Here is a 27,480-nt window from a genome sequence, read left to right as displayed (position 1 = left end):
ATCTTTGTGTTCTTCAATCTCTCCTTTCTTTATGACAATCATGATGCAATGAAATTGAATGACTGAACTCTGCTCTGATACCAGTATTCAAATATGAACTAAAGATGCATAAAGATAATGTCCAATAGAGTTGGTGAATGTGGCTTGGACCTTCAATGACATTTTGAGAAACATCGTCATTGAAGAGGCAGTGACATTTTTTGAGACTATGTCAGTAAAAAAATGCACTCTCATTGACATTCTCCTAGCTCGTTTTAGGGGAGACAAATCTTTTATGATAATTGTCATTTTATGTCACTAAAGACCCAATCTAATGTTATTTTTTTGCATCACTAAAGGGTTTCTTTTTTTTTTTTGGTAATGGGATCTCGAAATAACCCATCTACATCTTGCACAAAGAAATTCCTTCCGCATCAAGTTCAAACAATGTTTGAGTTTGAGATTAGATGTAGTCATTTTTACATCAATTTAATTGCATCTTGTTGGACTTGATTCGGATTGAGACGGAAAATAGTGCTATGGGTTCTAAACTTTTACATGCATTTACATTTGCAGAAGCCAATCAAATTTCAAATATGACTAACTAGACATGACTGAGGCTGAGTATATCGTTCATTGAGCTAGCAAATAAATTCATCTACGCAGGCATTGTTTGCTTCATGCTTCACTATCAGATCATAGCTCGTAACAGTTTATGAGAAAAGGATGTAGTTAAGAAGCAATGTGGCTGTGTGCGCTTTCTTTTTCCAAGGTAGTTCATGTATGGATGCAATCATGCTACCCTTTCAATTCTTTAGCATTCTTAAATTAGATCAATTATTGGTAATGTGGAAATGCACTTCCTTTAGAAAGTTGGTTTTATTTCATGATTTTTTTATTGCCAATCCCATGTTAGGTGGATCTACCAAGGAGTTTTTATTAGAATAGATCATTGTCAAGGCTCCCCACTCAAATGTCCCAGACAGTTCAGAAAAGAGACTCATTTTTATGAGCAGTTAAATTCTCATGGATTTGCATTCATAATTCCAAAGCAACTCTCTCTCTCTCTCTCTCTCTCCACACACACATATACATGCATGCATATTGCATACATACAAATTAGCTGAAATTAACCAATCAGTATTTTTTTCCATAATATTGCTAGAAAAACATAATGAGTTTTTCACAGTTAGCTAAAGACAATTTTTAAAAAAAGGTCTGCAGTTTATTGCAGCGCTTCTTATAGTTAAAAGGTCAGTTTTATTTTTTCTTTGAGATCTATCTGATAATTTTTTACCATCTTTGATTTGATCTTAAGAGTTATTTGACTTGAATTATTTGAAAGCCAAACAGACTTTCGATGCACAAATGCATGTCATAGTGTTTAGACAAGCGGTGATTGTTTTACACAATTCATACAGTTCTATAAAAGAAAAAAAGCGTTCAAATTAACCGAGCATATTGAATTTGGTTTTGAATTTCACGCCCAGGTAAAGTGGATGTTGCTGCATTTTTTTCACCATTTTTATTGTTTAATAAGAAAGAAACCCTTTAGTAGGTTTCATAAATATGAAATACCAGTGTTTTCAACTAATGACTAGTTTTTTATAGTATATACGAAAAAAAGCCAAGTCCTCATTAGGCCATGCCAATTGTGAAATGAGTTGAGCTCAAGTTTATATTTATACTTAAAATGTTAAATGAGTTGAGTTCAAGTTATAAGAACTCAACTTGTTTAAGCTCGGCTAGGTTTGACTACATAAAACCAATTGATTATAGTTAAATTAGTTAAACAAGTTGACAATCAAGTGACAGGTTAACATAAACGAGTTAAGTGAATAAGGATCGAGCTCGATGCTGTATTGTACAGTCGTGTCAAGCTACAGCGTCAAGCTAGAGTTCAAGTTTTTTTAATTGAGTCAAGTTTAAGCTGGCTTAACTCGAGCTCGACTCGACTCGTGTACAGACTTAACATCTTCCAAAAATTAAATCAATGACTGCCTAGTACCAGCCGCAAACCCCCTGAATTGATTGGTTGAGGAGTGTTTGGCTGTACTTCGGTCCGTGTATTTTGGCAAATGGTGTGAATATTAGTAGACTGAATTTTGTTGATGACATATTAGTAGATTGAATTTTGAAGTCTCTTTCTCTTCATAAAATTTATAAAACTAGGATTAGAGAAGATTGTTGTAAAACTTTTTTTATTCAAAAAAATTAAAGGTAGAAAGAAGGGCAAGCATGAAAAAAAAAACATGTAGATAAAAAAAGGATTAAAAAAACTAGTGCTATTCACTGTTGCCTGTATAATATATTATATAGTAATGAATAATTGTACCATTATTAAGTATATAAAACAAACAATAGCAAACTGTTTCATGAATCTATCATAGCACTATGATACAAATTTTATGAATACTCTAATCTTTAGATTTATAAATAATTTATTAGCGTTTTCATTGTCAAATGCCTCAAAAAATGTCACGTCAGTGGCAATGTGTTGAGGTCAAAAGTTACCCAAACAGCCTTCGTAGTTGAAAAGGGAAAACCCCCTGAAAGCAAAATAAAAAAAAAAAAGTTACTTTTTTGCACAATCAATTTTTTTTTTTAAAAAAATATTAACCAAGCTAAAAGCAGCACATGGTGGTGGTCGTGTTCACTGCCTAACACGCAGATCAGCCTCACAATGAAAGTTGTGACTGGTGGCACTTGGAACTTTTCAAGTTTTTTTTTTCTTATCGATTTTTTAATTTAAAAATCCAGTTTTTAGAAAGTAATGGAAGTACCCCTTCTTTAAACCTTATAACCCATCAAAATTTCAAATAGTGTCTAACCAAATTATTGGTAGTTTTTTGGTTTTTATATACCAAAGCAGGTAAAACTTGGATTTTTCTTTAGCCCTTTGGTGCATTTAGGAAATACATTTTTTTGTGTAAGGGTTGTCCCTTTCACTTGAAAAATGGGTTTTTACTTTTTTTTTTTTATATCTTATGAAATGACCCGGATGGCCATTCTTTTTTAATTTCTACTTGAGGACGTATGTAGCCTTTTTGCTAAAGAAAATCACATGCTTGTCCTTCTTACCAAGTACAATATTGATCCAAATGGATCGGCTCTTATCAATAAAGAAAACCTTAAGATATCACACGCTGGATTCAACCCTAGAATCGCAGATCCAATGCTAACAAACACATTTTTTTTATGTTTTACTTTTTTCGGTTTTTGTTTTTAACATTCGAAACTTAGATGTTAATTTGATCTATTTCACAAATTATTTCAATTATGATTTGATTCAGCTGATTCTTTAATTATTGGCACCAACTCTTTCGATTCAAAAACTGATTCCAACAGCATTGAATGCAACAAAACATGCATCAACTTTGTTAACAAGAGTATTCATGCCCACAAACTTAAAAAGGCTCTTAAAATTAGTTATATAAAACTACCAAAGATTGAGTAGATTATTACGGTATGATGTTATGTGAACTTGCCTCAGTTTTTAAGTGAGGTAGATTCAAAGAACAGTCCGTCACTTTCAATTACCAAACAACTCATCACTCGTCAGATTATCAAAAGTGCAACGGCGGAAATATTTCACAAGTGGAACTGTTTATCTATGTTATTTGCTAGTAGTTTCAGAACGTTATCCAAAATGATACCCATTTATGACACAAAAAATGCTACCTGGTTAGTAGGGTTCACTCAAGGAGGACGGCAAGAGTAAAATATCTTTTATAACAAAATGAGTACATACCTGAATATATATATATAAAGTGATTGGTACGTACCAAACCATTTAGGTGGAGGAAGAAAACCAGACCTCTTAAATTCATATTAAAAACTGTTTTAAACAAAGCATGGACCTTCTAATATGTTTATAAAAATTAATTTAATACAAATCATACTTTAGTTCAAGTCATTTCTGTGAAAAAAAATTGATCTTTATACTACCAAAATTTTGATGGTATAAGAGCCATTCATTGTTTGACTACTACAAAAACATTATTTAAGTAACAAAACAACTAAGTTAATATATGTTTTTCATCAAATTACTCTTAAGATCATATCTATAGGGTTACATTTCAAAAAATATTTTAACAATTAATTTCCATAGGTCTAGTTTTGTCTCCTACATAATTGGCCTGGTTTTACCAACTCTATGTCCTTATATATATATATTTGAGAGAAAGATAATTTAATAGGTGCTACGCACTTAGATACTAAACAGTTAAGACATGTTTGACAAATGAAACAGTTTGTAACTATTTCATTGAAGCATATTCTTAAAACATTTTTTAAAGTATTTCATGAATCTATCTCAATTCTTGAGTAATATTTATAAAACAATTATATGTTGTTTTGTTTGTCAAACGGTCCTTATGGGTAGTTTGGCAACAACAATATTTTTTGAGTATCCCACGAATATATTCTAAGGAGTGAGCAAGTTCATAAAACAATAGTTCTAGCATCTTATGAACCTGCCACAATCTTTTAACACATTTAGAAAACACCTGCAAAGTGCCTTTGCTACCAAACGATCCTTGAAGAAACAATCTGATCATTTCGAAATTGAAAATTGAAAGAAAAACAGTGAGAAAAAAGTGTAACATAATACTAAAGGATAAAAATGTCTCATCACCTTTTGCTCATAGTTTTTTTCTCAACCACATATATGAAAAAGATCAAAGACTGAGAGTTTCTTATTGCTCTAGCATTTCAACGTTTAGCACCTACCAGACGAAAGAAAAGATAGGTGTTATACACTTATATAAAGTATTTATTTGCATATTACTGATTGAGTGAAAACAAAAAAAACAATGATGTGACATTTTTTGTCATTTAGCATTAATTCATATGTTTTTCTTTTTGTTCATTTTTTTTTTCTCTTTCTCTCTCTATATGTATAATTGCCGCAAATTTAACCAATTAACATATGGTACAGACAAAGTAGGTCCTTCACTAGATCTTTAGACATGTCATGTCCCGATAAGCACTAACGGTGTCCTGTACCTTTTTGTTTGCGTTTCTTTGGGTGACTTTTTGTTTGATCCAAGGCATCTGCATCCCCAACCACTGGATGAGATGCTAAACTTGGGCCACCTACTTCGCTTATCACAGTGAGCTCTCCTACACAAATGACCACTGCTGATTTTCCAAGACCACTAGATCTAACTGTAGAGCCCTTTATCTCTTTCTCTCCAAACTCTAGGGCCATTTTGGATGACACTCTAAAATGCCAAACACTTAAGGTGATAGATCCAATACTGTTTAGGTTTACATGCGGTTGGAAGTATAAGGAGAAAAAGGAATATAAAACATTTAATCCTATAGTATTAATTTACATTTTTTCTCTCTCTTCTTTGCTCTCATTGGTCAATTTTTTCTTGACTAGTCTATTACCTAAAGGTCTAACACTAACCCATTCTATATATCACGGGTGGAGCCGAATTTTTTTATTTTTTGCATGGAACACTAAGCACATAGTTAAGAAATTTTCAATTGGTTATGGAGCTCGTGGGGCTAGGTTAATTGAACTTAGATCCACTCATGCTCAACCACTAATTTAAGCTTTTAGAGAATAGGCTACCTCTCTCTCTCTATATATATATATATACACACATATATATATATATAGACACACACACACACTCTCTCTCTTGTGCACCTATGGTTTTTTAAATGTCACTATTGCCCCTTCATACACATAGCAGTCACCCATAATTGCTACTACTTGATGTTTATGTCAGTCCCAGTATAGTAATTTGTTTCATTCTAAACCTTTAGGAAGCTTTGGTGCTGATTAAAATCTGACGGAATGTTGCAGAGTTGCAGAAATACAAGTTGATGAACAAGAAAACATGAAGTTATATAGAGATTGAGTTATGGGCAGTAGCGGAACCACTTGTTGGTTGGGGTGGGCCACAGCCCACGCCAGCCCATCAAAAATTTTATTATAATGTGTTAACCTTACATTGTTATGATTTAAATTTATATGCAGTGCCCACACCAAAGTTGTGTATCACCTTCCCCACTGATGAAAAATCTTGGCTCCGCCACTGGTTATGGGGCTTGGCTGGTCTTTATCATGCACAACTTGGATCCGAGACTCATACCCACAAATGTTATCACGATCCTTCCGCTCTTTTCTTTACACCACCTATCGACTGCTTTATTCCGATGGTTCACTCTGTAGAGTTATGTATTCATTTGTTTTCTTTTAAAACAGATCGAGATTTATTAAGGGTTGTGATAATCAAACATCAATTCCAGTCCGATATCCTAGTGAGACCTGATCCAGATCGGGTTCTGATAATCAAATATCAACTCCAGTTTGATATCCTGCTGAGATCTGATAAAAATCCAACTCGTTCACATACAAATGCCAGATCTTATGTAGTCGGACCAAAATTTGGCTTCAAAAGTAAGGTCCACATTTAAATCTGAACACAAAACCAATTGCCCCGAGGGTCGTAGCATGGTTAGTCGGCATGAGTGACACATTGTCGTCATGTTCTCAATTCAATTTTGTTAGGTGCTACTGCAAACGGTGGCATGCGGACACTCAAGTTAAAGGGTATACTTTAAGACCACTCATATTACGAAGCAGCTCTAGACCCTATGGGAAGAGGGAAAGAGGCGGAGAAACTTTTTTTCATGGGGTACTAAATACATATTTAACAAATTTTCAATTAACCTTGAAACAGTCACTCTAGTCTCGTGGGGTTGCTCCATATGACTGGACCTAACCTAGGTTCACCCAGGTCCAACATGTAAATTTAAGGTTTCAGATGGAGCTCCATCATACGCCTCACGGAGACCCCCGCCTATCTCGGCCCTTAGCCTGAGGTTTGACAATCGGTGGATCTCATAATCGTGATAACGCTGAAATCCATGGATTGGAGTCTGTTCTTGGTTTACTCTTACTAATAAACTTGTATAAAAAATTCATCTAAACTCGAGAAAAAGTGAGCTGTAATTTAAACTTAATAACCCTCAACGTGATTAAGAGCCTACAAAGTGCCACATGCAAAACGGTTTTCATATTCACATTGTTCCTCACCTTGTTCATCGTCATGACATTCGAATGTTGATTCCAAGGAAAACATGATACGGTTGAAATAACCTTTCCCCAATGTGACTAAATTTATCCAGTTCTTCATTTTGGTACTTTGTGAATTCTGATCACTGGTGACGGTGTCATGACATTCCACAGGAACAGTCAAATGTACAAACCACCTGACAACTTAACCAGCTGGAGGATGAGGAGACGAAGTATAAATAACAGGAGTTTCATAGAATTTTCATCTGTGGTTTGTGCATTCCATCATTGCAGGTGAATACAACCTGTTGTGATAACCAGTAGTCTGCGTCAAAAAACTTATGAGCATGGGCCTTCTTTTGCAGTTAGGCGTGAAAGATTAGCCCTTAAATGAACATTTTTACCAATGAAATTGTGATCGTTGCAGTCTGCTATTATATGATGAAGCCGTTTCTGATCTGATGCTGGAAGCAGAAGCCTTGACAACCAAAAGGAACTAAAAAAAGCATAAATGTGCGCAAAAAAGCTTCGATATTAGTGAAAAGAACGTACACAAATACCAATCTGCAAAGCCAAGGACTTCACCTCCAATTAAACTGCCCAAATATACTGGCCGCTCCACTAACATTATTTAAAAACTTCCTCACGTCTAGCTCAATTAATTTAAAGCCATTCTTGCCATAAGAGAAGGGGGATATCCATATTATTTTATTCCCATAATCTAGAAGCCCGTTCAAAGGAAATTATTGAGCTACAAATTGAATAGCTCCATCTTGTTCAGTCGGCAGGAGTTTCAATCCTTGGTTTTCCAGCTTTTGCATCCTTCTCAGCAGCTTCTGCTGCTGCTGATGCAGCTTCATTCAGGCCTCTTTTCCCCAGTTCACCGAGGAAGGCATCAACCTCATTTGCGCTGATTCTGTAAGGCGTGTGAGCAGCATCTGGGAATGACCTATTCACCACATCTTCTCTGTACTGCAGAAGTGCTTCGTTGATGGAATCTCCCACCTGTCCATATTGTTTACAGAACTTGGGAGTGACCTGCAAGGTTAGGCAAATCAAACTTTCATATTCTTTGAGTAGATGAGCCATACTCTACATTCATCTGTCTCAGTACCAACCTTCGCATGATGTGGGTGTTGCAACATGCCCAGAAGGTCATGGTAAACCAGCACCTATAAAATGACTTAAACCAATGAAGTGAAGTTGAAAGTAATCTGGGTACTGATTTATATGAAAAAGATAATGGAAACAGACCATCCAGCAAAGCAGTAGACCTTCATAGGTTTAACCATAGGAAACCTTACATATGCAAGACAGTGGTTGGTGGAAGCCTGAAATTCAACTAGAAGTAGTTCCTCTCACTCAAGAAAACAAAATTTGCCATTTCAAGTCATAAGTTTAATTGTGTTAGTGGGATATTTGACAAGGGAAATAGAATTTCATTGGTTCTTTAATAGAAGCAGTTAATCCTGTTATTAGATAAAAGAATTGTCACAAACATCCTTCATGGAAAGTTTACAAGAAGGTTTTTAGTACTGCAACCTTTTTAAAAGTTTTGGTTTTCTAGGGAAAATCAAAGAAAGTTAAAAATTTCAAAATATATAAAAAATAATAACAAATGATAAAATGCATTCCCTACAAAATTTTAAAAAAATATTGGTAAGGATATAAAATAGTGTTCTAAAATTGTTAGAGACAAAGAAAACGTATGCTTAGAAGTGCACATCAAAAGGAGTTCCTTTAAAAGGAGACATATCAAGATATTATCACAATATTTATTTTTTGCGATATTCTGAAATTGATATTTTTGGATAAAAAGTTTTCTTATTTTTGGAAGCAATATCACGACTTTTCCAAAATGTCACTGACATTAGTGACAATGGATACACAACATAGATCAAGCGTAAAGAACCATCTCAATCTAGAGGAAAGAAAACAAAAATCAACTAGCTTACTGTTGTTCTTCCAAACTTTTCGTGAAAAAGTGACTGTTTTACCTAGTTTTTGTTTTACTATATCATATGAAATTTCTATACCTGAAGAAAATCATTCATCTGAAGAAGGGGTATTTTTGCTGTCCTACAAATCAGCAAAGGATAAATCACTCGCACCTTCCAAGTTTACAGCACAGGATGATTCAATAGCATTTCCCAAGAACATGAAATATATAAATAAGCGTATACAAGCTGCTATCCTGAAACAGAACAAGTGCTCCAAATTAAATTACACCAATGACAAAGCTAACAAACTCATGCTTGAGGAGCAAGCTACTCGGGGCTTCCTAAATGGCAAAATCCAGCTCGGTGAAATATGCGGAGTTAATAATCCACATAAAACTTCTGGTAAAATCAATATCTAGAAAAAGATGTTCTTGACATACATCTGATACAAGATGCCAGCCCAGAGAAATTGAAGTAGATGAGACTAAAGGCATGACATATAATTATATTCCCTGAAGCTTAATTCGCTATGAGATTCAGTTCACAAAAACCTGGCCTTCAATAAGAAGAATTAATCTTGAAAATAATCTTGTAAAATTTGTGTCCTAAGCTGGTGTCTTAAAGTTGAGTCCTCCAGGATTTTTTGGACCAGTTAAGCGCCCACACAAAATTTGAGTAGCTTATTTTTCTCTATAACAAAATTTAATTCTTACATTGCACTGAAGATGAGTAAACCTACTTAGTAAACAGATTACAGCAAAAACTTCAGTACAGTTAGGTATTTGATATCTAGATCCATGCAAATAAGAAGACTATGGACCACCATAAGGTACCATGGCTCAGAACCATCGCATACTTTCCCAAAAGTTCATATATTGGTAACCTTTGTTAAAAGTCCTGTAACAGGTAGGTAAATAAGTTCAGAGACTGAACAAAGCAACTTTTCTGTACAGTAACCTAGCAATGGTTAGCAAGATAACCTGACCGCTGCAGAACGGACCAGCGCCAATGCCTATGGTTGGGATTTTCAGGGCAGAAGTCGCAGCTGCAGCAACAGGAGATGGTACACATTCCAAAACCACCGCAAAACATCCAGCATCCTGGAGTGCAAGTGCAGTTTCTACAACCTGTAATCCATTAAATCAACAAATTCAACACCTTAAAAATTCAACTCTCTCTTTGAAGTGGAAAACAATAAAGACAAAGGAAATCATATAGTAGCAAAGGAATGGTAAATAGGGAAGAACTGTAGATAAAGCTACAGGAAAATGTATCGTACTGAAAGGAATGAAATTAACCGAACTACAGACCTGAAGTGCACTAGCCACGTTTCTACCCTGTGGCCTGAAACCGCCAAGAACACTAATCGCTTGAGGGGTGAGACCAACATGCCCCATAACAGCTATACCTGCCTCTACAATGGATTTTGCAGCAGCTATCCTAGATGTAGCTCCACCTTCCAATTTGATAGCATCCATGCCTCCTTCCTTGAGCATTCTTACTGCAGACTCCACAGCCTGCCCAGAATTCATATTGCAATTACCTGAGCAGAAGATACTAAGATTAACCTTACGATACTTCTAAGCTTTTATTAAGGTTCCCTTCTTTCATTTCATTTTGACATGGCAGCTAGCCGCTATAGTACAGGCACACACAAGCTCCCATAAAAGAGAAGATGAACAATTTCCAAAAAATAAATGAATTTTGTCGTTCTTTTCGACTCAAAAGTTTGATCAAATGATCAATTTATTATAAGCCTTAAGACACTGATATGTTAGAGCACGTGTTAAGCATCTTCATCATGTCAAATTGTCAATAGTCACAACCTCATGCTCACGTGACGTGCTTCCATAAAAACATCACTACTACCCGATACCTACCACAGGGAGATTCAAATGAATTCAGTTGATTCTTGTTTAAATGCTAAAAAAATAAGTCTCCAGCAAGCTTTCTCAAATATAGATGATTATATACTTTGTTGTCATTGTCAATGAGATGGGCCTGCGCAGTGTCCACAATTACATTATACTGTAACTGGAAACTAAAACAATTTAAAGGTCAGCTGATGTCATATTCCCAAGGATGTTTCTGGAGAAAGAGGGAAAATAGCAGGCCCCTGTTGTTTCATTTATAACAATCGCCTAACGACGACCTAAGCGTACATGTTTAACCAACTTACAATCAGGATCTATCCAGATCTCAGTGCGGGTCCAGCTGACTGTATAAAAGAAAAATAGAACTCGGACTTATGAGCTTACCTGACTAGAACTCGTTTCATAGCTTCCAAAAGGCAAATCTCCGACAAGAAGTGGCCTTTTCGCGCCTCGAGCGACTGCCCGGCAATGAACCAACATCTCCTCCATAGTAATTGGCAAGGTGGTATCGTGCCCATGAACAACCATGGCTTCAGACCCCAAATTAGAAGGCAACAAAAAATCAGTAATTCATTACAAATCAGAAACAGAAACTAAGGAGACTAAGGAGCACACCTGCAGAGTCACCAACCAAGCAAATATCGATACCGGCTTCATCAAGATGGACGGCAGATGGGTAATCATAAGCAGTGACCATAGTGATCGGCTTCCCTTTGAGATACATGAGATTGAGGTGCTTCAGGGTGATTCGCTCCCAAGGACTTTGGGGCTTAGGACCTCCATAGACAGATTCCTTGGGAACATTACTCATCATTCTTGCAGTCCCACACACTATAGTTTCTCTCTTCCCACACAAAGCGTGGGGAGTGATGCTCAATGCAGCCATGGGGAGGATCCGGCGAGAGCGCAAATGGGTAGTGAGAGAAAATGCCCACCTCTTCACCCCTAACATAGAGGTGCCATTAGTCATGAAGAAAAACAAGCGTTGGAGCATGCAAAAGACGTGTGGGGTTTTATGAGGGACAGACACGACCGAGCGCATTATATAGAAAAGAAAAATCAGAAATTTCTTTCACCAACTTTTGAAGAAACAAATCATGGATGAAATAAAGAAAAAAAACGAGGCATTGTTCTTCAGGAAATAGGAGGAAAAGAGTCGCCACCAGCATTTCACCCGGAGTCCCAAACAGAGAGAGAGAGAGAGAGAGAGAGAGAGAGAGAGGGAGTACATACGGCGGGCCCCGTTTTCCTTATTCCTTTCCCATACGGTCGAGAGACAAGGAAGGGCCGTCGCCGACCGTTTTCCTTACTCGTTTTCCATTTGGCCGAGAGACAAAGAAGGGCGCTCGATGGTCAGCTGCGGCCTCCCTCTTTTCCCTCCCTGATATTTTTCTGTGTTGGACGTGTGTGTGTGTGAGAGAGAGAGAGAGAAAAAGAGAGAGAGAGAGAACCTGCCATCACGGTTGCTTCTTGAAGGTGAGAAAGAAAGAGCCTGCAGTCGCCTGTTTCCGGTGAATGCTCCTAATCCACTGAAAGGAAGACTGCAACGATGGCGGGGGACAGTGTGAATGACAAATGATAAATCATCAAACAGAGAATCGTATTGCGAGTTTTGAGATTATCTTCAATACGATATGCATGAATTGAATAAGGGAGAGACGGGGAGAACCGTAAAGAATGTACAGGTTGTGATCACTTTCGCGAAGATTACAGGTGACGATTAGTTGAATAATCTCTTCCAAATTACATCAGAATCCATGGAAACATCCATCCAACTTTTATCTCTCTCACATTGGCTGCTGCGCCCCTTCTTGCAAGCGCTATCAACTTATTTCACTAGCGTATTATCGGTCAATAATACGGTCGGCCGGCCCAAACACCACATAGTCGAGCTCCAGTTAAACTCAGTTCGTTTAGTTACCTGGTCGAATTCAACCATCAACTTTATGTTGACCGGGTATTCAATTCAATGTAATTTGTAATATTTTATATTTTAATATCTCAAAAACCTTAGCAACATATCAAAAGTTTTTAAAAGTGTCATAAGCAACTCATGAAGAGTTTTTAATAAGCAACACATGAACAATTTTTAAGACAGTTATTGGCGATGCACCAATAGTTTTTAAGTGAGCCGATTGCTAGTGTCATATGCTTAAGAAGATAATAAAGAATGTAGAGAGATGATATATATATATATATATATGTATATAAAGAGAGAAAAAAAAAACAAAATAAAAAATGTAAAGAGATGAATTATTTATGTAAGAAAAATTGATAAAAATCAGACACTTAGGTCCAGGATAAAACCCAAACACTTTAACTTTTTGCAAAAAAAAGTTATTTTAAACAACATACAAACATTTTAATATATTTACAAAAACTATTTTGACATACAATCAAGTTGTTTTTACGAAAAATATTGATTTTTCATTATCAAAATGTTGATGCTATGAGAGCCGTTCATTTTTTGCTTATTATAAAAACACTATTAAAACTTAAAAAATGATCAAATTAATATATGTTTTGCATCAACCCATCATTAAGAACATATGGGTAAGGTTAGATTAAAAAAAAAAACACTTTAAATATCATATTTAATGGGTCTAGTTTTCGTCCATTGCTTATTGGTATGGTTTCTACCAATCACTATATATATATATATATATGCACACTAACCAAAGTGTCAAATAACCAGTCCAAACCCAGCCCTTCACCAGTTGGGTACCCAATTACCTATCGGGGGCCCAGCCCATTGCCCACTCTTACGGGTAGCGCTTATCAGCTTCTAAGGGTTTTAATATATGATAAATTGATTTAAAATAAAAAACATATATTTTCTACTGTAAGCCATGTATTATATGAAATAAGCGTTGATACCATATTGATAACACTGGCTAAGAATAATAGTCTGTACACATTAAAAATGGCTAAGTGTATCCAAGTTCGGGTGAGCAGAAGCCATCAAAGAAGGGCCGAAGCCCTAATGCATTTGTCATCTAAAATGTCTCATTGCTACTGTTTGCAGTCCAAAAGAGTAGTGTCTATATGAATAGAATTGTTCATCAAGCTCTCATCCGTCCAACAACCTGATACTATGCCCTTCATGACATAAGCTATGCTTACCTAACTTACCTATTATAAAGAAGCACTGGGCTTCAATTATGAATTTAATAATTCTTTTGAAGATCAATTTGATCTACTGGATAATTTTTTATGAAACAGTTTGACACAGAAAACCAATTGTGGATCAGTTATGCAAATAACTAAGTAAGCTGGAACTCTCTACTCCTCAGGCCTTGATAGGTCATAAAGGTAGAGCTTGGTAATTATGTTTGAATGATGATGATTATTTTTTGAAGTTATGTTCTTCAATAAACTTTGATGTTGTTATTGAATATAACATGTCAGGAGGCAAATTAATTCACATATCATGACCTGGATATTGGCAATTGGATATATAACCCACCTTCACAAATGGTGAGCTAAAAGAAAATTGGAAGTTGACTAGCTATAAGTCGTTTTAATAGCTTTGTAAGTTGATATCTAGGTGGACATGATTTGCAAGCGGTAAAACATATTTTTGGCCATTGATATTGATAAAAAATTGGAAGCCAAACTAAAACAACAATGTATGCATACCTTGTTTCAGGTGATGAAGTTTCTCTCTCGTGTGCTTCTCTTGTGCTTGACAGGAACAAGTTTTTTTCAGTGTTCTGGAATAAATCCTAATGTCCACAACCCTTACTGCGCAACGACACCATCCGTTCTTCCCATTTTTTTTTTCTCTTTGTTTATACCTTATCTTTCTCAGTAACCACCCAAGAATATGGTCTACAAAATCGGACGATTATGTAACTTCCTTTTGGGTTATAATATAGATTTTGGGTCCAGCCCATCATGAGTGGATCTAGATCTAAAAGCCAACATTCTCCCTCGCACATGATGGGTAAACTATCTATTCTATCTTAGAGTAAATAAAAATTTATCCTTGAACAACATACTAGCGATAAGGTCATGCGACCCGCGATCATGGCTATGAATAACCAATTGCGTACCAGTTAGTGTAACTTAGTGGCTCAACCTGTAAAAAAAAAATTATGGCTTTAGCTATACACATAACTCGCTATGCCCTAAATCATATTTCAATTTCACAAGTCTTAACATAATTCCATTGCATATGATAATGTTGAACATGTTAGATGAGGCCTCTTATACTCCTATATATTTACTATTGAATCTAGTTGATCCTTTAGGTTATTCAATTTTGACGATAGTAAATAATAAGTATATGTGAAATGATAAATAATCTTTTTCTCTTACATGTACTTATTAAATCAGAACTAGTTCTTTTCCCAGATATGTCCTATCAAACCGAATCATTCGTAATCTTAAAGCAACATGCTAAAAGAGCATCACTAATTCACCATTGCAAAATACAATCATGAGTCCATAAAGGCAGTAAATTGGATACATATGTTAATATCAAATTCAATATCTATGACACACACAATGAAAGAGCAGGGATCATCCTTCATTTCTCATATATGGTAGATTTTGTTAAATAGTGCTAACATATGTGGTATGTCTCACATATTCCGATAAAGTTGCTCACCATTGTGAGATTTGTGTGTGCAACTAAATAATTAAATTTTGCTGTACATATCACTAAAAGTCCAACCTTTCCTAGAGGTTGACTCGAGTCCTCAAAGATATCCCTCTCAGTCCAACTAAGATAACCTGAGCCCTCAGATCTGGTTACCATGTATACATGATTTTATAAGATCATATTCGTCTTATTGATCTTTAGTTTAAGACTTCATCTTGATTCAATCAATACGATATTTTAGTATAAATATGTTCAAGATCCCACAAATGTACTATGTCTCAGATTCATTGACATCTCAAGACACAAAACCCGTCTCGCTTATCGGTAAGTGACCCTAGGTATTATTCAACTCATGTCAACTCATTTTTTGCATAGCGCCAAAGGCGATTAGTTCATGTGAGTAAACAATATACACTTAGTTGCACAACCTAACATAGATATGTAGCATGTTAAAAAAAAAAGATTATCACACAAAAGTTCAACCTTTATATACTAGTAAGTCCCATCGACATTACATGTTTTTGAATACATCAACAGTAATTAGCTTAGTCAATGGATCAATTGCCATTTCACTAATATGATTATAATGCAACAACATTTTTCCTTTCTGAACAACATCTTGCAGTACTTAACATATTTAGTTTTACTATAAAACTTTGGATTCTTCACATACGTGATCACCATTTGATTATCACAATAAATAGTTACTGGGACATTTGCATTCGCAATACCAAGATGTTTAAATAGTCACATCAACCAAACACTTTCTTGCATTGCCATAGATCTAGCTACAAATTCTACTTCCATGGTCGACAGGGCTACACAAGTTTGTCTTACTATACTCAGATATTGCACCATAGTTTAGCCAAAACACATTCTGATGTGGATTTTCATTCATTGAGGTCTGATTCCTAATATGCATCTATATAGTTTTCTATAAGCAAATCTCCTACCACCATGATAGCATAGAGCCAAATCTTCAGTGCCTTTCAAGTACCGCATAATTTTTTTAACCGCTTTCCAATAAGCACTTTTAGAATTTGACTAATATCGACTAATCATACTGACCACAATACACATGTCTGGCGATGTACACATTTAGGTACATAAGACTGCCAACTGCATTGGAATATAGAACCTTTGACATTTGGGTTTTCTCTTCTAATGTTTGTGGACACATTTTTATTGATAGATTATCATTTTTTCCTATTGGAGTACTAACTAGTTTACAGCTTTGCATATTGAATCGCTTTAGGAGCTTCTTTATGTACGATTCCTATGAAATGAAAGAGTCAAAAGTTTTTTTGAGCAATCTTTTTATTTTAATGCCTAGAATAAATATTGCTTCACTCGTGTCCTTCATTTCAAAATGAATGGACAACCAATTGTTGATTGATTTCAATAACTCCATATCATTATTAGCTAATAATATGTCATCAACATACAATAAGAGAATAACAAACTTGTCCTTTTGTCATTTCATATAAACACAATGGTTTGCATCAATCATGTCAAAACTGTTCGATATGATAATATCATAAAATTTCAACTACCATTGACTGAATGATTGCTCAAGCCCATAAATGGATTGTTTGAGCTTGCAAACTTTATGCCTATAGTTTTTGGTAAAATAACGCTTGGGTTGTTCCATGTAAATTTTTTCATCCAATTCTTCATTAAAAAATGTTGTCTTCACATCCACATAATGTAATTTCATATTCATATTTGAGAAGATAGCTAGTATGAGGCGATCATAAGTCAGTTTGGCTACTGGAGAAATTTTTTTATCATAGTCTATGCCTTCTTTTTTTGTATATCCTTCTGCAACTAGGCAAATTTTAAATCTTTCGATAGACCCTTGAGCATTTCTCTTTATATTGAGAATCCATTTGTTCCCAATATCTCTTCTCCCTGGAGGAAGATCAACAAGTTCCCAAACTTTATTAGTGTTCATGGAGTTATCTCTTCATCCATGGCATTTTTTCAGTTTTCTTTTCCTGGGCTATAGAGAGCTTCTCGCACAAATTTTGGAAGGTCAATGTCATGAAAAGCTACCATCATAGCTTTTCCTTCTACGTCAAATCTGCGTCTTGGAATTCTCTTCCTTGTACTGTAACAAAACATTGCAACAACACTAACATCTTGTTCTATACAATGTTCACTCCCACTATTTAAGAGTGACCAACGCATCTCATGTTATGCCACAGTTTCATGAACAATATTATTTACTTGTTCAGGACTGTCTAATTCATATAATTGAATATTCCTCTCTATATCACCTTTTTAATAAATTCATTCTCTAAGAATGTGGCATCTCGAGAATCTATATCACTAATACTCCAATAACTGTATTCTCCTATGAATACATATCCCTTGTAGTGCTCTGAGTATCTGATAAACATACACCTTTTTCCCTCTTCGACCTAATTTCCCTTGTGGATGAGAAAAATCATGAACATATGCTGCTGACCCTAATGTCTTAAATAGCTAAGGTCAGTCATCTACTTGTCCATAGTTCATAAGAAATGTATGAAACAGATTTAATAGGAACACGATTAAGGACATGTGTCGCAATCAATAAACAATCTCCCCAAAAAGAGATAGGCAATTGTGCTCGCACCATCATAGATTTGACCATCTCCATTAAGGTGCTATTTCTCCTTTCAGCAACTTCATTCTGTTGCGGAGTACGAAGAGTGGTCAATTGTCTATCTATTCCTTTCTCATCACATAGTTCCTTAAACCATTCTACAAATATTCTCTACCTCGGTCTGTTCTAATAGCTTTGATTCTTTGATCAAGTTGATTCTCTACCAAATTCATAAAGCATCTGAAACAATCCAGCACTTTAGATTTATGAGAGATAAGATATACATATTCATATGGAGAGTGGTCATCAATAAATGTAATAAAATATGACGCACCATGCCACTAGTTACACTCATAAGGCTACATATGTCTGAATGAATTAGTTGCAATGGAGCACTTTCCCTAATTACCTTACCCAATGGTTTTTGTGTCAACTTTCCTACAAAGCAATATTCGCAGACAGACAAATCAAATTTCATGACGGACCCCAATAATCTCTCACGTGCGAGTCTACTATTCGCTTTTGTCCAATATAACCCAGCGAGCATGCCAAGTTAACACATTCACATTTGTATGCGTACTAAAACATTCACCATTCACATAACAGAAATTAAAACAAGCATCCAACACAAAAAAATCATTAGATAGAACACTAAAAACAAATCATACAGTTTTTGAACATTATCACAATAAAATTGTTCAGAAACAAGTCTATAACCAAAAGTCAGTAAAGCGAAAACTGAAGCAAGGTTTCGTCGAATATCAGGAACATGTAGTACATCGTGCAGCAGAAGACTTTGCCCATTATATAGAGACAGTTGACAGGTTCATATATCACGAACCTCTGCACGAGTGTTATTCTCCAAGAACAACCATCTTCCTCCAGTTGAGATTTTTCGATATTCAACAAATGCACTACGATCACGCGTTACTTATGGTAAAACTAGAAACAAAAGAATACGTAGACTGGATCTTTGAGAGGCAAACCTTCTGGTTCACATACCTTCTTAGGTGCACCACACTCTCTCGCGAAGTGACCAAGATGACCATAATTAAAACATTTTATTTTTACCTTGTCCTTTTTCCTGCCACGCTTTTCATGGCGTCTCAATTTTCCATCATACATCTTCTTGCCCTATGCCTTACTGTGGTTGTCCCTGAACCTCTTTGGACCAAATCCTAGCTTTTGCTTACGACAAAGAACATTCTTGGAATTTTCAGCCATGTAGGTTTGATTGCTAGATTTAGTAACCTCAAGACACCCATTTTCTAGTTCCAGATGACTAACAATGTCACCAAAAGTCTTTATGCTCTCATTATGAGTCATTAGTTTTCATGTGTTCCCAGTTATTTGGCAATGATCTTATCACTACCTGAACTTTTTGTTCATCTATGAAAACATGTCCAACAAAATTGAGCTCTCTAATATGTTGGCCATCTCTCTAAGACGTTGACTCATGGTGTGTTGATGTTGCTTTCTATATGAGTCAAATTTGATAGCAAACTTTCTAAGCTTAGTAGTCGAAGTGCCTCCAAACTTGTCTATGAGAGCTATCTATATATGAGGTGCAATCTCATAATGTTCATATTGACACATTATGTCATCTTGCATTGAGCATAACATTGTGACACAAGCAATAATGTCACTTATTTCCATGCATTATAAGTTTCCATGTCTCTAGGCACTTGCTAACCATTCCCCTTAGGTCTAGTCGTAACATGGCTCACGGCGTCAAGGGCTTCAGCCTTCTCTAAGGAAAATTGGATATTTCGATGTCAAATGTCATAATTGTCTCCATTCAGTTTTTAAATGTGGGCTAAGCCTAATATGGTCTTACTTGGTGTAGCCATCTCCTTGTAAAAAGAAAAAAATGATCAATGTTCTTAATGTGTTGTCCAAGCATGTTCACTATTAGATAACATATCTATGTTTCATTAGGGTCACATGACTATAAACATGATTTATTTCATAAGATGTGAAATTGAAATGTCACTATATTCAAAATCATCACCCACTATTCTAATGATCTAAACCATGTAATTAATTAGTAAACACTAACTTTAATACACAATTATAGTGAGTTCAAACCTTATTGAACCTCACTTATGATAGCATCCATATCATATAATGATTTAAAAGAAGCATAACAGTCATAGATAATCATGATAATACAAACGAAAATGAATAAATGTCACACATCTAGAAATGTATGAATCTTATTCACATCAAGTCCATAAACAAGATAAGTCTATCCTTAATGACAAAAAACAAAACAAAAAAACAAGCCATAATCATCAAACTTAGGCCAATAACAAACAACTAGTCAATTATAACTTTATCTAAGGCACGACCATATAACTCTACGCACAGACGGGGGGAGTCTCATGAAAAGTTTGCCAGTACTCAAATACTCTCTCGAATGCTAGAATCACTTGCAATTCTCACTTATGCCGCATCAACTGCGCCTCCCTATCATTACTTGAAGCCAGGTGTCGCATTTTTCCATTCCAAAGAATGGAGTATTCCATATGATTGTCTTGGAATCGGGTTCACCAAAATACTTTCTTATTCGGCTCTCAACCTCATATTCAATGTCAATCAACACGCTACGAAGCGTAATATTTTTTCCATGCCTTAGCAAACAATTTTCTTTGAATTGTGCTCAATCATTTGAAAGGGAATTCAAGATTGCATTCACTTAGTTCTTTGGGGTCAAAAAGATCCCATTCTTCACCCTCATGCGACCAATTTTATCATCCATGATCGCAATATGATCACACATTGAATGTATTGCACACTTTTAAAAACCATCAAGCACTTGCTCGGATGGAGATGTATCATATGATGCACTAGACTCACTGATGTTGTTTGCTGACTGCAGTGACGCTCGTGGGCTGGAGATCTCATCCCTTTTATACGATCCAACTATACTGCCTGACATTGTTACTATATGCCATAAGAAAAATTAAACATTGACAGATCATACATATTAATTCATGGCAATACGCGCTTAAACAAGGTAAAAAAAATGATATCCTCTATGATACCAATTTTTGTATCATAACTATATATACATATGAGCAGTCAAGATCTGATCCGAAATCCATATGAAAACTACATTTGAATGACCACCATGAATATAAAAAAAGATAACATATGGATACCGAATCACAGAATATTTTATCTATCACAGAATGTTCATTGCTCATACCACACATACGTAAATCACAATATAGTAATAAAAAATTCGTCATTCCATTGCTCACATCCATAGAGGCAAGGCAATAAATTTCTACACTTAAGAAATGAAAAAAAAAAGTGAAATGCATATAGTATGATGGCAGGATGTAGGCAAAAAAGAATATTATGACATGCCTTAAAATAAATAAATACCAAAATTAAATGTTGGCATGTCAACAACAGACATATAATGCAAAAAAAAAAAAGGGTATCAGATGCATTCACATTCGCATACCATAAAAAAAGAAAGAGGAAAATGACCATCTCTTACCGTTAACTTGCAATTAAATGAGGCTATTATATAAAGAAAGAAAGAAAGGGACTGCTGTAGCAGTCTCTAAACCACCAGAAAGAAGATGCAGCCTCCAACTACGGCATTCTTTTTCTTTAATATATATAAAAAAAAAAGAGAGAGAGAGGGACTGTTCACGGCAGTCATGGCACCCACAAAAACAAAAAAAGGGAGGACTGTCACGCGCACCACGCATCCCCTCCAATAAAAAATGTGGGTCAAAGAACTTAAGAGACACAAGGCACAGCCGAAGTCTATTATACTACCTGCCTTATGAAAAATGAACCAGTTATGCATTCTTGTTTTTGTTGAAGGGAGCATCGCACTACCCAGCTCCACCTTCACCCCAAATGAAAAGGTTGCTGGAGCGGCTACATCCATCCACCAGCCAAAAAAAAAACACACACACACACACACACAAGTTCTTCAATCAAATTTCAACCCTACAAATTTGTTGTTTCAGTCTTTCCATGGTGTTGCACTTGTAAGGCTTGACGTTAGGGATCACCATTAGTTCAGACAAAAAAGACGGACAAATTTTGCTCTCTCTCTCTCCCTCTCCCCCTCTGACACACACACACACACACAGAGACATGGCTAGCAAATATGGTGATGGTAACTTCTCTGTCCAAATAAGAAGTAGAGAATTGGTCACAGTAGCAATACCACTGCCAGAGTTATGGCTTCCTTTATCAAATATAGACTTGGCAGTGCCTGCTGCTTATCCCAGCTACTTCTTTGTATACACAAAACCCCACTGTGACTTGGCTGCGATGATCAGCACCCTGAAGAAAGCCTTGTCCAAATTGCTTGCTGCGTTCTACCCACTGGCTGGAGTCATGGTCACCAATCCTGTTGGGGAGAACGAGTTACACTGCAATCACCGTGGAATCGAATTCATTGAAGCTTATGCTGATGTCAAGCTTTGCAACCTCAATCTCCATGATCCACGGGCATCATTGAAGGGAAAGCTAGTAGCACCTGCATCAATGGAAGGGGCAGTTGTGATCCTGCAGGTAAAAACTCGTAGTTCACCTGATCTGTCTAATATTTGTTATTAATATTAGTGGATATCAGCCCCATGAGGCATTCTGATGCAGATTTGGATTGTTCTCTACTTGTTTTGATATTCCAAATTAGCTTTCCCTTTTCAATTTTTGTGTTAGGTCTATAGTCTGATTCACCCTGATCCAGGATAGCTTATAACACACTATGTTTCTCTGTATTGCAAAATAATCCACTTGTGATCATACATCTGGTAGAATCATCACAGTCGGTTTTAGTGTGGAAAGGGTGAACTCTCTTTATACCACTGATCTGAAAATCATTCCATGTATGGATCGAAAACATATCTAATTAAGGAACCACAAAATAGTGTACATTTGATTGAGTTTTCAGAAAACAGAAAATTCTGAGAAATGAGAACCTAAATCCACTTGTCAACTCTGCGCTACCAAACATTCTAAGCATCCATCTGCTTACATAAGTCAAATTCCAACTCTGTAAGTCTATGAGTGTCATTCTCTCATATATGTGTGTGTGTGTGCTGTGCCTTGTTGCACATTTACAGTTTGAAAACTAATGAAAACTGAACAACAATCTTAACAACAACGTTTATGCATTCAATGAGTCTTGGCACCATTGCTGATACATCATGGTACATCTCACTTTTAATTTGAAGCAGGTGACTGAGCTGACATGCGGAGGTGTGGTTATGTCTTGCACCACAGACCACAGAATCTGTGATTTATACTCCACCAACATGTTTCTTGAAGCATGGGCAGAGATGGCTAGAACAGGCACCATATCTGTGATGCCGAGTTTCCGGCGCTCACTTCTTAGCCCCCGCCGTCCCGGATTGTCCAGCAAATTGATTGATCATGAGACCTATGTTGCTCTACCACCATCATTGCCGCCAGCTGTTTCCCATGTGCCGTCAGTTGGCAATCAAGTTAGCCGGATTTACCTCATGAGAGCGCAGGACATGGAAAAGATTCAGGCTCTTGCTAGCTACCATGGGGCCAGGAGGAGCAAACTAGAAGCACTGAGTGGGTGCCTGTGGAAGGCAGTAGCAAAGACAGCCAGTTCTGGGGATACATGCAAATTGGGAATAAGCGTCGATGGAAGATCAGCATTGATTCAGGATGGAGGATCAAGGGCCGCAATGGACAGATACTTTGGCAATGTTCTTTCCTGCCCACATGGAGAATTAGATGCGGATGAGCTGAGGAAGAGGCCTTTGAGTTGGGTTGCAGACAGAATTCATGAGTTTCTTGAAACTACAACGACCAAAGAATATTTTCTGGGGCTGATAGATTGGTTCGAGGCCAGCAGGCCTTACCCTGTCTTGCCAAAGGTATTCTGTAGGGGCAGAAAAGATGGGCTCTCTTTGGTAGTTTCCCATGGAAGGCCTTTCCACGTGAAGAAACTGGACTTTGGTTGGGGGAAACCGGCTGTTGGATCTATCTACTTCCCAGATGATAGCTGTGTAGGCTATGTTATGCCACTACCAACCCCATCTGAGAATGGGGATTGGGTGATCTTCATGAACGTCTTTCAGCACCAGTTGGAATCTATTGAAGCAGAGCTTGGGGATGTACTGCACCCACTTAGTGTCGAACACCTCAACTGAAATGGCTAATCAACCGATCTTGCATATCTACATTGTACATGTTCATCATAAAGCTAAATACATACATAGTTCTTGCACCCATAAAATGGTCTTCCTACATTAGGTTCATGTTGTACCATAAAATACATAGAAGCAATTAAATGATGCACTATTGAGTGATATAGGTGGTTAAGAGTAACTAAAGAACAAGAAATTGGCTACCTGGTAAACAAGTTATTCTCTAACTACAGATACAAGGTAAGTAGATTGGCTACCTGAACTTTGCAGGTTTCAAGGTCCTCATCGCATGAAAACTTAGACAAGTTTTTTACTTTAAATCTTTAGATGGGTTACTGAGTTGATAAATTAGTGCATAGCTGTAAGAGATTGAGAAGAAACAAAATTGCCATTAAGCAAATTAAGATGCAGAAGCTTAAGATAGCCTAGCTAGATTAGGATAAATGACTCCACCGGGGCTTGGGAGATTGAAAATGCCGACGCTCACGGTCCCAAAAGTAACCAAGTAGGCTTTACTTGGCTGCAATATCAGCTGCCCTTGTGATTGCGTCAAGGAAATCCTTTGCACTTGAAATCACTCCAACAATAAACATAAAAAATTCCAGACCTGGAGCATAGTATCTAAACATTGGTATACATGAATAATCAACAAATTGAGCATTAGCAACTTACATCTTTGTTCAGATAGAAAACACATGACGACAAATACCAGTTCAACAATCACATAAAACAATCAGATAGTCGTAATGTAAGTAATTTCAAATTAGACAGACATGGCATGTTCTAGTATTAATTATACACCTAATAAAAGAAAAAGCTTCTCCTATGAACGCGTTTATCTTTATCATGATCTGTTATCCCATTTAACGAAAAAGGTAGTTTAATCTTTTCATATATGACCATGCATCTATATTTTAGATTTCATCATAAAGTACAATCTCTTATCACTTTTAGAGAATGCTATTAAATCTCCAACTAGAAAGTTAACGTGGTGATGCTGAATGGCTGCCATGTGCAATGCATCAGAAAGTCCAAATTTCTTTTGTCATGCATAATTTTTCAATTGGGTGCCCCAGTATAAGTACACTATGCCATCTTGGCATCTTCTACCACAAAAATTATGTCTGAAGAAGTTCAGTGAGCAGAAGGTAAATAGAACCTCTGATTGATATGGAAACAACATAAATCGTAATAAAAGGGCAATTGCTTGGATGCACAAGAAAAAGTTTGTGAGTGAAATTCTCTCGACTTATAAAATGATGGTACACCTTCTGGCGACTGAACCAACATCCAGCAAGTGCGCATCACGGTTTCTCTCATTATTTTTTATGTGCAAAAAGGGCAGAGAGACTTACCTGGGTTGTCGCGAACGATACAGGGGGCCGTGATGTGGCTCGAATAGCGAACAAACACTCAGTCTTCGGTGACTCCAGTATGTCTGTTACCGGGACACGGTGATGGATTGGTGTGGATGCTTATGCGGCATCGGCTCCAGTTGAGACGAGGGCAGTGGATGCTTAGGCAGCTGTTCCGCCGGACAACACAGTCTCGCATCACCGGCACCGGTCTGCAGTGTTGGGACCAGTTGAAAGACGGCAGCCGATAGCCGGTGACCTCCACCAGGCGACAGTGAGCGAAGGGCGATGTATTCTTTTGCAGAAGAAAGGGAGACGGGCAGGGGAAGGGGAAGTGGAAGGGAAGGAGGGCAGCATGAATTAGGGGAAAAGTCTAAAAGGCACTGTTCGATCTATTGCAGATCCGATGGTGAAGATGAACATTGGCTGAGTCTTCGCCTGCCCCAAATATGCGGCCGACGTTCGTTATTTAACTTTTTTTATGCTAAAAACTGTCAGACTGAAAACCATGTCCAAAGATTTCTGTGGAGAATACACGCAGCAGTTGCAACACTTTTTTAGCTCGTATAATTTAAATTTACCCATCCGGTACTGAATGTTAGCTGGCTAAGTTCAAATTCTCTTATATATATATATATATATATATATATGAAATTTTGTAAAAAATAAACTATTTGAGTAAGAGACAGAAACCAAATCCATTAAAAATTTATTAAAACTTTATAAATATGATTTTAAAAGTGATTTAATGAGAAGCATATATTAAATTAACCATTTTTTATTTTATAATTTTTTAATAATAAAAAATTAACGGATTTTATAAAATCAAAATTTTGATAGTAGAAAAGATCATTTTTTTAATGAAAGTAAATTGAACTAAAGCATGATTTATATAAAATTAGTGTTTATAAACACATTAAGAGTTGCTCATTTTGTCTAAAACACTTTTTAACATAAAGTTAAGAGGTCAAACCAATAAACTCTCAATACCAATAGGAGAATAACATCCACAGGAATTTAGATTATGCAACTTTTGCCAAACTAGCTTCATAATGTACCTTGATTGGCAAGAGAGGAGAGATAATGGTACATTCTGATAGTAGACACTTAGATAGTCTTTGCTCTCATGGAATTAGGATTCATGAATGCTAATTCCATCATCTTAATTCTAGAATTGGAGAAATGAGAAAGAAAACGCCAATTTCCAAAACAAGTTTGTTTGAATTTTGCAGATTTGCATTTTTAGAAACAAGTTTTTGTGTTTGATGGGCATGAATGATAAAAATTGGAGACATTGGACATTAGTCTTTTGGAAATTTTCAAAATTCAAGGGTTGTTCAAACTATAAAAGGTCATTGCACCACTTTGAAAGTATATAAAAAAATTTTCGGGTAGAAGTAAAATTTTTTAGTAAACGAGTATAAATGCTGATCATTTGATAATACAAAAAATGAAATATCGTTCTATTAATGAAACAGATTCATGAAACAAATGTTACTTTACCAGTGCAACAATGTGCTATTAAAGTAGACTGTTATTAACATGTTATTGCCAACAAGACCTTTTATATCATCCACAACGAAACATGTTTTACATTCTATAACAAAACCCTATTCAAATGTTTAAAGCCATGTATAGATGCAAATCGAGAGTGGAATGATACAGAAGTTTATATATTTGGCCACAACTCCGATATGTATGGTGTGGCCAGTAGTGGAGCAAAACGTCAGGAATGTTGGATCATGATAATAGGTTTTGATAGAAATCGCGTGTAGTATGTGACAATGGATCTTCTACCTTAGGGTCCGTTTGATGGGCGGGTAAAATTTAACGCGGTAAATTTATCATGGTAAATTTTTCTGGAAAAATTTACAGGATGAATTTCTCCTTCTTTCAATCTGAGGCCCTGTTTGATGTGCGGGAATAATTTACCGTGGTA

General features: G+C 36.2%; 2 protein-coding genes across 5 annotated transcripts; one reads left to right on the top strand and one right to left on the bottom strand.

Annotated features, from left to right (window-relative positions):
- Positions 1–7,529: 7,529 nt before the first annotated feature.
- Positions 7,530–26,010, bottom strand: LOC116247319 (3-methyl-2-oxobutanoate hydroxymethyltransferase 1, mitochondrial-like). Of its 4 annotated transcripts, none has more exons than XM_031619439.2 (8): positions 25,542–26,010; positions 12,281–12,370; positions 11,445–11,774; positions 11,214–11,359; positions 10,266–10,472; positions 9,936–10,082; positions 8,134–8,187; positions 7,530–8,053 (listed from the first exon to the last, which is right to left on the bottom strand). In XM_031619439.2, exons 2-8 carry the CDS (start codon positions 12,285–12,287, stop codon positions 7,793–7,795), a joined length of 1,152 nt encoding a protein of 383 aa, XP_031475299.1. In that variant the 5' UTR covers positions 12,288–12,370; positions 25,542–26,010; the 3' UTR covers positions 7,530–7,792. The 4 variants fall into 4 exon arrangements, with proteins under 4 accessions (XP_031475299.1, XP_031475298.1, XP_031475296.1 ...); XM_031619438.1 differs by lacking the exon at positions 25,542–26,010 and adding an exon at positions 22,224–22,351; XM_031619436.2 differs by lacking the exon at positions 25,542–26,010 and adding an exon at positions 12,499–12,710.
- Positions 22,585–25,545, top strand: LOC116247321 (coniferyl alcohol acyltransferase-like). Its single transcript, XM_031619444.2, has one exon. The coding sequence runs from the start codon at positions 23,212–23,214 to the stop codon at positions 24,187–24,189; it is 978 nt and encodes a 325-aa protein (XP_031475304.1). The 5' UTR covers positions 22,585–23,211; the 3' UTR covers positions 24,190–25,545.
- Positions 26,011–27,480: the final 1,470 nt, after the last annotated feature.

This window comes from Nymphaea colorata, chromosome 2 (assembly GCF_008831285.2).
Source record: "Nymphaea colorata isolate Beijing-Zhang1983 chromosome 2, ASM883128v2, whole genome shotgun sequence".
Classification (NCBI taxonomy): domain Eukaryota; kingdom Viridiplantae; phylum Streptophyta; class Magnoliopsida; order Nymphaeales; family Nymphaeaceae; genus Nymphaea; species Nymphaea colorata.
Note: the sequence above shows the minus strand (reverse complement) of the source record. Positions and strands in the feature narration are given on the sequence as shown.